Source organism: Palaemon carinicauda, chromosome 18, assembly GCF_036898095.1.
Source record: "Palaemon carinicauda isolate YSFRI2023 chromosome 18, ASM3689809v2, whole genome shotgun sequence".
NCBI lineage: Eukaryota > Metazoa > Arthropoda > Malacostraca > Decapoda > Palaemonidae > Palaemon > Palaemon carinicauda.
In genome coordinates this window covers 52,999,561-53,012,725 of record NC_090742.1, presented here as the reverse complement: position 1 = coordinate 53,012,725, position 13,165 = coordinate 52,999,561, and the positions used below count along the sequence as shown (strand labels likewise).

The 13,165-nt window shown below is 37.6% G+C and overlaps 1 protein-coding gene across 1 annotated transcript; it reads right to left on the bottom strand.

The window, feature by feature from the left end:
- Window positions 1-209: 209 nt before the first annotated feature.
- LOC137657294 (52 kDa repressor of the inhibitor of the protein kinase-like) lies at window positions 210-941 on the bottom strand. Its single transcript, XM_068391628.1, has one exon. The coding sequence runs from the start codon at window positions 939-941 to the stop codon at window positions 210-212; it is 732 nt and encodes a 243-aa protein (XP_068247729.1).
- Between the last annotated feature and the right edge of the window lie 12,224 nt (window positions 942-13,165).

Here is a 13,165-nt window from a genome sequence, read left to right as displayed (position 1 = left end):
TTGAAGCATAACAAAAAAATTACTATAATAATACACCATTAACTAAGGAGATTCCCAACTATAATGATGCACCATTGAAAAATAATAACTTCAATATTACACCATAAACAAAAGAAAATACCATTTGACTGAAGTGAGTGGCAAAATGGCAAAATGAGTGGGTTTCGTTTATTGCATGCAATTTGCACTGTACACTCAACTATTTCTCATTAAAAACATGATTTTTTTCGAGCCTTCTTACTTGCAAACTGTTTGATGACATCAGTAAAATCAAGCACCCTTAATTTTTCATGCTCAATGCTCAACAGGGTGAGTGAAGATAAGCGGTTCTGCCCCATGGTGTTTCTTAGATAATTCTTTAGTAGTTTCAGCTTGGAGAATGATCGCTCCCCAGTGCAGTTTGTGACAAACATGCAGAGATAGAGTCGTAATACAATTTCAACATTAGCAAATGTTTCAACCATATCATGTCTGTGAATTATCTTATACATTTCTTGTTCCGGACTTTGTCTTTGTGAAGCTATTACTCCACCTAATGAAGGAGCACTTTCGGATGAACCTCTTGGAATGGATTTCATGAGGTGTGCAAACTGCAAAAGCTCCGACTCCAATCCCGCCTCCAAGTCATTAGGATATGAAGACACAAGCTTTTCAGCAGCTGCTTCAAGTTCAGTGTTTGTTTTGTTTGAGATTTCTGATAAAAACCCAAATTTCTCTCGAAGGTCGCTGTAAGCTGCAAGGCGTTTTGATAGGGCAGCATAGAGCTTGTCAATGATTGGCAAGAAAGCAGTCACTCTAAACATGTCTCTCCCTGTCAGCGTAACATCCTCCACCGAGTCTAGTTCATCGTGGTGACGCTTGCGCTTTCTAATACGCTGCGACTGCCTGTCGGCATAGTATGCAACTTTACCAGTCACATCACTGGGATCACACTTAGCCATAGCTTTTGCTTCAAAATCATCGAACTGGGATCTCAGGTCTTTAACAAACTGGCGACCAACCAGAAAGCAAGAGATGCATACACCCGAAGGCCTAGTTAATGGCACATCATCGATGATAGAAATAAAAATATTAGAAGAAACATTGATGAGGCAAAAAAATGAACATGGAAAAACTAAAACGTTGAGGCACTAGAGAGAAAAAAAGCACTAACGTGTTTTTTGAAAGTATAACAATCATTTGACTTGACGACATCATTAAGAGGGGTGTTCCAAACATTAACATATGAGGGGATGAAGCAACGAGAAAACTGAGACGTGTTCGACAGTAAGAGAGGTGGAACCTTTTTTTGTAACTGATGTTTGACAAGTTAGTCTTTTCCTGTTTTTGTCGACAGGCAAATAGAAAAGGTTTCAATCAATGAAATTCACACCTGAGCAGAAATGAGCCGGAAGGTACGTCAAGAAGTCAGATGAGACCACTGCGCTCAGAAAACAATGAGAGTGAACACTTCAGGCAGAAAGAGCAAACTGATAACAAAAGCATGCTAGCACAAAATAAAGCACACAGATCATAGTGACAGATGAGAGTGTTCGTGAAAATAGTTGCACAAGATTTATCATGAGTCATTAATGCATACATGTAAGCATGTGCATACAGGGTTCAACAGCCAATCAGAGTGCAGATTGAACGTTAGTAATCGCGCCACGTGGACCCAACAAGAAGCAAAGAAAAGTCCACTGGTCCACACACAATGAATATTATTCACACAATTTATATGATAGATTGACAGAAAACCGAGCTTGCATTATTGCATCAACTTACGAATTCGAAATGTTGCTTGCAAGCAAACTATATGAAATTCAAAGTCATTGAACCGATGAAGTGAATATAACTCACTTTCATGCATACTAAACGCCACATTCATTGCACAGCTCAAATGCTGCGAATTGCCAAATTGCAAATGCCTAATTGCCAAATTGCAAATGTTGTAATTGCCTGTGTAGATATTATTTCGCAGAAATTCATTGACACAAGCGTGGAGAAAATTTTTTCCATTGATTATAAAGTGCCCACCCCGAATTATGAATAAAATTTCGCGGGGCCTCACAGGCGCGGGGCCCTAGGCCATGGCCTACTCGGCCCCCCCCTAAATCCGCCGCTGAAAACAAGTGCACGAAGTTAAACATTTTGTGGTAGCCGCAGGTAGTGTTATGAAACCTGCTGTTTAACTCTGCATAGAACAGCGAGTTACTTGGGACTTTAACTCTACGGGTGCCTGTGTTGACCCTTTTGTGATACATAGTGATTTCATGGACACTTAATGTTTCTAATAGACTGTTCTTACCAAGGTGAAATGTCATAGACTTTACATGAGTGCCACATGCCCTAGGGCATGATGTGTTTTTCTTTGAAAAAGACTGACGTTCCTCTGGAACTTGTGTTTCTAAAAAGTAAAAATTTCTTTTCAGATTCAAGATTGAAGTCTTTATTTTCTATGTACATTATTCTTTATTATTGTAAATAAACTCTACATTCATTATTGTAATTACTACCATAATGATCTGCAATCTTTGAAATAAAATGTCTATTTTATTCCATGTGCGTCTCTCTCCGCTCCTATTCTTTATCAAGAAATATACGATTGTTATAGTTTCATTTACCCCTTTGTCTCTAAATAATGAGAAGAATAATATATGTAATTGTGTTATATACTCACTCATGCCTTGATAATATTCCTACCTGAATATTAACCTTTGTCCTGCCTCCGAGACCAGATTGATCTCTCCTCCAGGGAGAGTAGTAAATGTTATTTACTTACCTATGCTTGATAATATTCCTACCCGAATATTAACCTTAGGCTTGTCTCTGAGTCCAGCACGAACTCTCCGTAGGGTGAGTAGCTCTTCAATGATCGCTTCGAGATGTTCCTATCGTCCACCAGGACTTCTCTGCCAGGGGGGCAGGAAGCTAGTTCTTCATAGAATCTCTGGTAAGGACATGTTATATACCTCTATTCGAAGCCCTTGGCACTTGCATTAAAAAGGGGAAAAATTCCACGATACATTAATTCTCTGGTACACTTCCATCAGGACGTCATGGCTTGAGCCCAAAAAACGGATTTTGAGCGAAGCGAAAAATCTATTTTTGGGTGAGATAGCCATGACGTCCTGATGGACCCTCCCGTCTATTCTAGTTCAGCCTTTCAGGCCCCGCCCTGACCTGCTGTATCATGGAGATTAGCAGAAGCTGGGCTCAGGATGAGGACAGACGTGACGTCATTTAGCAATGGCACCCGTTTGTTTACGTCTCGAGTACCGAAAGCAGCCACGGATGAGTGTAACTGTGGAACAGCTCCCCAGTTACTCAACCACCTTTCCATATCGAAGTGTTAACTCTATATGGAGTGCAGATAGCTATGTGGCGTGTTAATACATGCGTCCCCTGTTGATATACGATATCCTAGAGGGAAACCTTTAGGGTACTTGCACCAGAAGTTAGAATTCTGTGATAACCTTTAGTTTAATTCTCTGGGAATATCCACTGTAGTCAAATATACCCAAGGAAGCTACTGAAGGAACCTTCCATCAGGACGTCATGGCTATCTCACCCAAAAATAAATTTTTCGCTTTGCTAAAAATCCGTTTATATGCTTGTGCATCCTGTTAATTCCAGAATCTTTGGGTGTGGAATCTGATCTATCAAGGTTAGGTCCATAATATTCTGCAAGCAGAAAATAGGACTTTGAATAACTATACTCTGTTGTTCAGAGAGTTTATGCTTTACCAGAAAAGGGACACAATTTGACCATAACAGAAACCCTTTCGGGTACATCCCAGGAACATAATGATATGGTTCCCTTAAATTTGCACTCTTTGGTGTTTGCTTGAATCAGATGGCTCTGTAACTCCCTCTTTACAGGAAAAGGCAATTTATTTGGCTGATGTGTTTGACAATAAACAGTGTAATGAGAAACTAAATCTTCCTTATTACTATTTTCCCAAAGGTAAACTAACTATTCTAGCTTTTCAGTCATGAGAAATTTAAACATTCTTACTGGACATTGATGCATATGGAGGTGTAGACCCTAATGGTACTTTTGCTTTGTTTCTATGAAAACAGCTGATTTCTTAGCCCCAAAATTGTTTGGTATCTTTTTCAAGTTACCAAAGAAACCTTTTTATTGCATTTGTTGGAGAATTGGTAATGTTACTCAATTAGGCTAATGTTTTGTTGTAGCTATAGTCTTTCTGATTATTGCTCAAATAATGTCATAACTCGCATATCACCTAGCCTTTTAAGCTTCTTTTGGCAAAACGTCTAAATAGGTATTCTGAAACTAACCATATTTTCCCTAGTTTGCAGGTTGACTTTTGCCCAGGCCTTGGAGCATGTGAGGTCCTTTCTATTTCCAATGCTGTACAGAAATCTTCTGATTGTGGTCGGGAACGTGTATAATGAGCCTATATTTTAGAGCTGCCTTTAACCATGTTAATCATTAAGCCCTCATTTTCAAAGTGAAACAGAAATGAGTAATTTGGCCTTTTCTTTGTATCATAAATATTTTTTTAAGTAATAGAGCATGAGGATTTGTTGCTGATGGACCCCATAGTGAATATATGATGTAATATCTGGGTAATATTCTAGGCCCATTTCTTATCATATCATATATGCATATTTGGATTGGTTTAGGAAATAAGATTCTTGTATATGCAGATGATGTTACTCTTTGCAATAATTCCATTTCCAGAATGTAGACCTGTGATTGTCAAATTCCTTGACAGAGTTGTAGCTAAAATTATTGCATAGTGCAAAGTATGGGGCATGAAGTTGAAACCTAACAAAACTCAAAATATGATTGTGACTATTTTCAAGGACAATGGCTTATCAACATCTAGAGTTTTGCATTGACAACGTCTCTTTAATTGCTATATATAAGTAATTAAAGATTTTAGGCGTGTTTCTTAATTGTAAATTTACTTTTAGGAAATACAACTGACACGTTTCTTCTTTAATTGAAAAAAAAAATGTCAATACTAAGAGCCTTTTAAGATTTTTTGGTGACCAAGCTATCCTGAGGAATATTTTAACTCTCATTCTACCATGTTTTCAGTATTGTTTTCCATCTATCCTTCAGTTGCTGTCTCTCATCTTAATTTGTTGAACAAAAATTTACAGTCTATTAAATTCCAAATTCCAGTTCTGGATATTAATCTCTGGCCTCGTTGTTCGGTTAGTTTTTTGCATATTGCATAAAATTTTTCATAATTCTGACCATCCTTTGCATTTAAAGTTTCCTAGATTGTACCGTCCTGTATATAGTACTAGGTATCCAATTAATTCTTTCTTAACTTTTATATCATAAGGCTCAATACTGCACAGTATTCATGGTTATATTCCAGCATGTGACCCGATTCAGGAATGATCTTCATAATCTGGCAGTTAGATAAGTGGAACTGCAGAAGGTTCAACTTGCTGCAAATGTTTTTCTGTTGAACAGGTTGGCATAAGTCTCGTTTCATAGTTTACATATGGCTGATATATTCTAACGTTATTACTGATCTCTATATGTATTGTGTTTTTTCATTATTACTCATTCTAATTTTTTCATTATTTCTCCATGACATTTTCTTCTGGGCTACTTTCCCTGTTGGAAAACTTTGGCGCGTAGCATCCTGCTTTTACGACTAGGGTTGTAGCTCTGCTAGCTATAATAATAATAAAAATAATAATAATAATAATAATAATAATAATAATAATAATAATAATAATAATAATAATAATAATAATAATAATAATAATAATAATAATAATAATGTTAAAATGCTTTAATTGCTTAAGAACGTGTCAATATACTATAGAGTCTTAGCCTCCGCACTAAAGTGGAGAGTTGAGACATACTGCGTTATATACTTTTCTTTGGTGGTATTTTTTTGGGGAAAACCTTGATACTTGGAATAACAAAAGTACAGATGGCTCTATATATTTTCTCCAGCACATCAACATCAATCTCAGTATGGAATTAGATGATTCTTCCAACATACTGTATATGAAGAATTCCATTGCCTCCAGTTTTGTATCATTCGTGGCGAAGATAGGCACATTCTGATATTGTTTAGTTTATTGTAGTAAGACATTTTTTATGCATAAGTAAGCCAAGTGCCAGGTATTTTCAAAATAGGGTGTATAAGATGTGTTGTAATTAACTCAGGGGTAGGCACCAAAATGGCTTGTAACAGCCTACCATCCATTCGGTTTTTTGTTCTAGGCCCTGTCTTCTTTACTAAGTTTTTGGTGCATTGAAGTTATCATTGAGGTGATTCAACATTAAAGGGGCCAGAGCAATCTCCTGCTTTATTCTTGTTTACGCAGACAGTCTTTTACTTCTATGTTTGAAGGAAAGAGCTGGTTTATTTTGAGAAATTTGCTAGAAACTCCATATTTTGAAAGTCTCCTCCATGGGAACTCATAGAGCACTGAGTTAAAAGCATTGGCAAGAATAAAGGCTATGAATGTCTGTATTTTGCACTCGCCTGTTTATGCATCAGAGTAAAAATCAAGTTCATGATTCCTCTATCTTTCCTAAAACTGCATCGGTTTTTGGTATGCTTGGTTAAGCATAAGATTATAACTCTTATATTATTCTACCGGCTGCAGATAGAAGAAAAGTACCTTTTATTCATATAGTTGGGAATTACCATGGAGTCTACCCAGTATTTTGGTATTTGCCCTCCTTCCATAGGGCATAGATAATCTTTTGGAGCTGCTTTCTTGAGGAGGTAGTCCCCATGCAGGAAAATTTGAGTTGCGCAACACGAATAACTGACTTATCAATGGTCTTACTATAGTTTAGTATAGCAGAGAAATGCTTCGTCCAAAGGTTTAGAATATTAGTTTGTTCTTTGAGGATGGTTATAGTATCAGGTTTGTTGACGCAAGTGATTATATTTTTGTCGCGAACAAAGTGAGTGACCTCATATGAAATGCCAAACTTTTTTGAAGATATCTCACCCAATCCGTAGCCCAGTCATTCCCTATTATCATTATCATTATTACTTGCTAAGCTACAACCCAAGTTAGAAAAGCAGCATGTTATAAGCCCAGGGGCTCCAACAGAGAAAATAGCCCAATGAGGAATGGAAACGAGGAAAAATAAAATATTTTAAGAACAGTAACAACATTAAAATAAATATCGCCTATATAAACAATAAAAACTTTAACAAAACAAGAGAAAGAGAAATTAGATAGAATAGTGTGTCCAAGTATACCCTCAAGCAAGAGAACTCTAACCCAAGATAGTGAAAGACCATGGTACAGAGGTTATGGCACTACCCAAGACTAGAGAACAATGGTTTGATTTTGGAGTTTCCTTCTCCTAGAAGAGCTGCTTACCCTAGCTAAAGAGTCTCTTCTACCCTTACCCAAAGGAAAGTGACGGCTGAACAATTACAGTGCAGTAACCACTTGGGTGAAGAAGAATTGTTTGGTAATCTCAGTGTTGTCATGTGTATGAGGGCAGAGGAGAATATTTAAAGAATGGGCCAGACTATTAACTGTGTGTGTGTGTGTGTGTGTGTGTGTGTGTGTGTGTGTAGGCAAAAGGAAAATGAACTGTTACCAGAGAGAAGGATCCAATGTAGTACTGTCTGGCCAGTCCAAAGACCCCATAACTCTCTAGCGGTAGTATGTCAACGGGTGGCTGATGCCCTGGGCAACCTACTACCTACTAACCATAGATTTCGGAGCGAGGTGGTTGTTGTGGGGGGTGGGGGGGAAGCTGATATTTTTGGTGGAGGAGTCAATAACTCCTATACCAATAAATGTATTCAAATGAGATTTTAAGGGATTATTTAGATGTATATAAGCTTTGTTTCTGCCAATATTCATGTTCATGCTACCGCTAGAGAGTTATGGAGTCTTTTGACTGGCCAGACAGTGCTACATTGGATCCTTCTCTCTGGTTACGGTTCATTTTCCCTTTGCCTACACACACAGCAAATAGTCTGACCTATTCTTTAATTATTCTACTATGTCCTCACACACCTGATAACATTGAGATTACCAAACAATTCTTCTTCACCAAAAGGGTTACTGCACTGTTATTGTTCAGTGGCCACTTTCCTCTTGTTAAGGGTAGAAGAGACTCTTTAGCTATGGTCAACAGCTCTTCTAGGAGGACACTCCAAAATCAAACCATTATTCTCTAGTCTTCGGTAGTGCCATAGCCTCTGTACCATGGTCTTCCTCTGTCTTGGATTAGAGTACTCTTGCTCGAGGGTTCATCCGGGCACGCTGTTCTGTCTTGTTTCTCTTCCTCTTGTTATGTTAAAGTTTTATGGTTTGTATAGGAGATAATTATTTCAGTGTTGTTACTCTTCTTAAAAATTTTCTTTTTCTTTGTTTCCTTTCCTCACTGCTCTATTTTCCCTGTTGGAGCCCCTGGGCTTATAGCATCCTGCTTTTCCAACTAGGGCTGTAGCTTAGTAAGTAAGTAAGTAAGTAAGTAAGTAAGTAATAATAATAATAATAATAATAATAATAATAATAATAATAATAATAATAACAATAATAATAATAATAGGCATGCACTGGCTGTCACTTTTGTTCGTAAATGACGATATTTAGCTAAAAAATCAGTGACGAGACGTAAACTACTCTTAGAGTTTTACAGATATCCAAATGATTTTCACAGGGTTTGTTGGGTGTTTTGTGAGCTACATTCATACTAATTTTCGTATTGATAGTTGCCATAGAAAGTCACAGTAGCCATTTCTCGATATTCGCGGGAGGCCGATTTTCTGCGGCCCCGTAAATTACTCGTAGAATACTTCACATATCTAAATGAAATTTTCAGGGATTTATGGGATGGATATTTACTTTTCCATACCAATTTTCATGTTGATATCAGCCATAGAAAAGCCACAGCAAACATTTATTTCGGTATGGGTTGAATGGTTATGTTGGGCGATGGAGTAAATTATTCCTAGAATAAATCACCTATCCAAGTGAAAATTTCAGGGGTTAATGGGAAACATACTTTCTCTGTTCTTACCAAAATCCATGGTAATATCTACAATTGAAAATACACAGCTATCACGTAGCCCTCTTAAATTTGATGTTAAATGCAGCAACATTACAGAGAACTGCATGATAGTGAGCGACATCACGAGGGACAATACCGATCTCATCAACAGTATCCGTCCCGAGTTCAGCTAGTTCTTCGGGTTATAGGTGGATTATAAGTCTTACATGTAGTTATGGTCAGCAAACCCTTTAATTTCCTTAGTAATTTCGACACACTAGCAGTTATGTAGCATACATAACCGCCGGTGCTTTCTGTTTTTGGTCAGGTAATTGGTGCATGGTGTCCAAGTTATTATTATCATTATTATTATTATTATTATTATTATTATTATTATTATTATCACTTGCTAAGCTACAATCCTAGATGGAAAAGCAGGATGCTATATGCTCATGGGGCCCAACAGGGAAAATAGCCCAGTGAGGAAAGGAATCAAGTAAAAATAAGATATTTTAAGAACAGTAACAACATTAAAATAAATATCTCCTATATAAACTATCAAAACTTTAACAAAACAAGAGGAAGATAAATTAGATAGAACAGGGTGCCCAAGTGTACCCTCAAGCAAGAGAACTATAACCCAAGACAGTGGAAGAAAATGATACATAGGCTATGGCACTACCTAAGACTGGAGAACAATGGTTTGATTTTGGAGTGTTCTTCTCCTAGAAGAGCCACTTACTATAGCTAGAGTGTCTTTTACCCTTGCCAAGAGGAAAGTAGCCACTGAAAAATTACAATCCAGTAGTTAACCCCTTGGGTGAGGACGAATTGTTGGTAATATCAGTGTTGTCAGGTGTATGAGGACAGAGGAGAATCTGCAACGAATAGGCCAGACTATTTGGTGTATGTGTAGGCAAAGGGAAAGTGAACCATAACCAGAGAGAAGGATCTAATTTAGTACTGTCTGAACAGTCAAAGGACCCTATAACTCTCTAGCGGTAGTATCTCAATGGGTGGCTGGTGCTATGACCAACCTACTACCTCATAAAATCAGCCACTGGGAGTCTGATTAGTGATATCAGTTGTTATGTCCTCAGCGTCTTTCATTAGTTTGCAGAACTTTGCTCACTCAGCATTTAGATCTTCCTCAGGAATGTTGGTTAAGGAAGGAAGGCCCTCAGCAATTTTAGCACGAAAAGGGTTCGTAGTTTCTGGCTTTTCAAGGAAGCTAAGATTAATTTTTTGGATGTAGCCTACTTGCAAATTTGAGGTTAAATTTTGAATTTAAAGAAGGATCTCACCAGCTGATGATCTGTCCATGCATGATTTAAGTTATGCTGTAGCCATGCATAAAACACTTTTTGGAACTTGGATGCATCTATGTGTTTTTGACTTTGTCCTGGAACTAGAGCAATGTGTTTGTAATCACAAACTTGTGTCCAGCACATAAATAGAGTAATCTGAAGTTAATAGCCTTATTATTGTCTGTGCCATGATGACCTATGGTACCTAACCACAGAGCATTGCTTTTCCCAACATGATCATTGAAATATTCTAGAAAGACAACCTTGTCAGCTCTTTTGATGCTTTGTGACGCTGCATCAAGGACACGGTAGGTTGCCTTTAGTTATTCATCAGAATCCAGTGTTGGGGCATAATTACTACTGAATGCCAAGAAAGATCCTTTTGCCAGCAGAACAATTAATTTAATGATACATGTGGGACTTTCAGTTAGGTTTGCAAGCATTTTGATCTTAAAAGTAAAATCCATATTGTGTATCCTAAGAGAATCCTTTCGTAAGCCTTACCAGAAAAAGGAGAATCCCTCACACAAATCGTTGGAAAAATCCTCACCAGAGTGGCAAGTCTTGCCCAGTGCAGCAAATGGTAATCCAGTCATACACGTAGCAACTGAATCCAATATGAACCTCCATTCATGTCGGAATAAGCCTAAGAGCTGCCAATCATAATGTTAACCTACTCCCCATTCTGCCCCATAAACAAAGCGACTTGATAATTTATAACGATAAGTTGATGAAAATGAGGAGCTATGTACTTGAATTGTGAAATCATTAATGTGAGATGAAGGCTTGGACATGAGCCTAAATTCAGTAACATGAGTAAGTCATCCAATGCCTACCCTCATTGCATGTTTAATCCTCAGGAAAGTCTTTGTCTAAAGAGAAAAATATATTAGGCAGTGGAACCACTCACTTGCTTTAGCCCATCAGTCGATATGCTATATCATAGTATAGCACTTGGAGCCAAAAAGTAAGAGTTCTGGGGTCATCCTGTAAGGATGTAATTTTCCTGTTAACATAGGTGTTAAAGATACTGACACCGCTAAATATCCCTCATCAAATGATGTCATGTTTGTCCCTCTTTATTGTAATTTGATTTCAGAAGGAAGTTTAAAGGTGTCTGGATTCAGTTCCAGTTTCATTAGAAGAGATGTTCACCAGAACATCAGCCACGCAAGCCCAACCTTTCACTATGTTGCCCAACCATAGCAGTGGCCTTCCCCGAAAGCAGCTTAAACTCGCGGTCCCGGACGGGGATCGATCGGCTGCCAAGCAAATGCTAGACGAACACGTTACCACTGTACTACTCAGGAGGCTAGTTTAGTCCAAGTTCACATTTACCTGAGATACTCCAGTGTAACAGACCCTGGTATCAGAACAAGTTTATCCTTTTTATTCTATCACTGAAATAATTTTTTTGATAAAGATAAATGATTGTGGAAATAGTACCATAGTGGTAGAATAAAGGAAAAGGAATAGTCATAATTTCTTTAACCAGAAGTTTACTTCCAAAAATCTAAAGAAACTAAATAAAAAATATGTGGATTCCTCTACAATACGCGTTGTGCTATTGACCGCACTATATCAATTGCATTAAATACATATATGCATACATATATAATATATATATATATATATATATATATATATATATATATATATATATATATATATATGTATATATATATTCATATATATATGTATGTATATATACACACACACACACACACACACATATATATATATATATATATATATATATATATATATATATATATATATATATATACATCAAGGCTACTATTACACAGGACGTGCACACCCAGATTCCTGGCTCCGCCAGTGGAGGCCAGTCCAGTGTGCCACGAGCAGTGGAGGTGAAATGTTGTTTCATGCGTGGCTGCATTTAGAAGTGGATAGTATTTGTTAACATAGGTTATTGCTGATTTTGTTTGTTTGTTTGATTCTTCATAGGTTCCTTCTTGCTGATTTTGTGCATCCAAAATGCCGAATAAGTGTGGTTTTGTGAACTGCAATGGTAATTATAACAAGGATAACAAGTGCCGAGTGTTTTGACTGCCAAAAGACTGTTATGTAAGACAGAAGTGGCTTGATGTGATACCATCATATAAGAACTTTGTTGTTGATTATTTCACATTTTTCACTTGTGAGAAACACTTGGGTGCTAACCCTCCTTCTATCAAGTTGCCTGGGGGTTCTTTGCAACCTGCGATCCCTTCCAGTGTCTTCAATGTGCCTGCTCTATTTCTGCCATCTTCAAAATCTGTACCTCTCCCGGCAAAGACCGAAGACAAGCAACTGAGGCATTTTCTTCGGAAAGATACGATTACTTCATTTGATGCTTTTAAACCTGAACGTGACTTACAGAAGCAGTACAAGAACTTAATTTTTTTCAAGATTGGAAGAAAGGTTAGTGCGGCCTATCTGCGATTGTTTAAAACTGCCCCATGTTGTGTAGCCCACTGATCTGCCGTGCATTCAAGAAGGGCATTAATGTACCATTGGGTAAGACACTTCATCCAAACAATGGTTTGAGATCATATGGTCAGTTCGCCGAAGCTGTGCTCTTAGCAATTAACTATGACATCCCTTTTGACAATGTTTGAGAATGTTGTCACTCTTCTTCAAACCCACACGTCAGCTTGTGTGAACACTGAGAATGAGAAGAAGCTGGTATTTTTTACACGTCAGTTGGAACTTTTATCACAGAAATAGTTTTCCATGAATGATTATTGTTTTGCGCTTGAATTATACCCCAAGTGTAGTTATGAACCGCTCAGAGGATTTTCGTGTTACCAAGCAAACACAAGCTGCAGTACATCCCTTCATCTATTGAAAAGGATCAGGTGATAAGGGAAACATTTGCCAAAGTGTAGAC

Excerpts from the sequence above, each read along its gene's own strand:
- LOC137657294 (XM_068391628.1), bottom strand. The coding sequence starts at position 941 with ATGGCTAAGTGTGATCCCAGTGATGTGACTGGTAAAGTTGCATACTAT.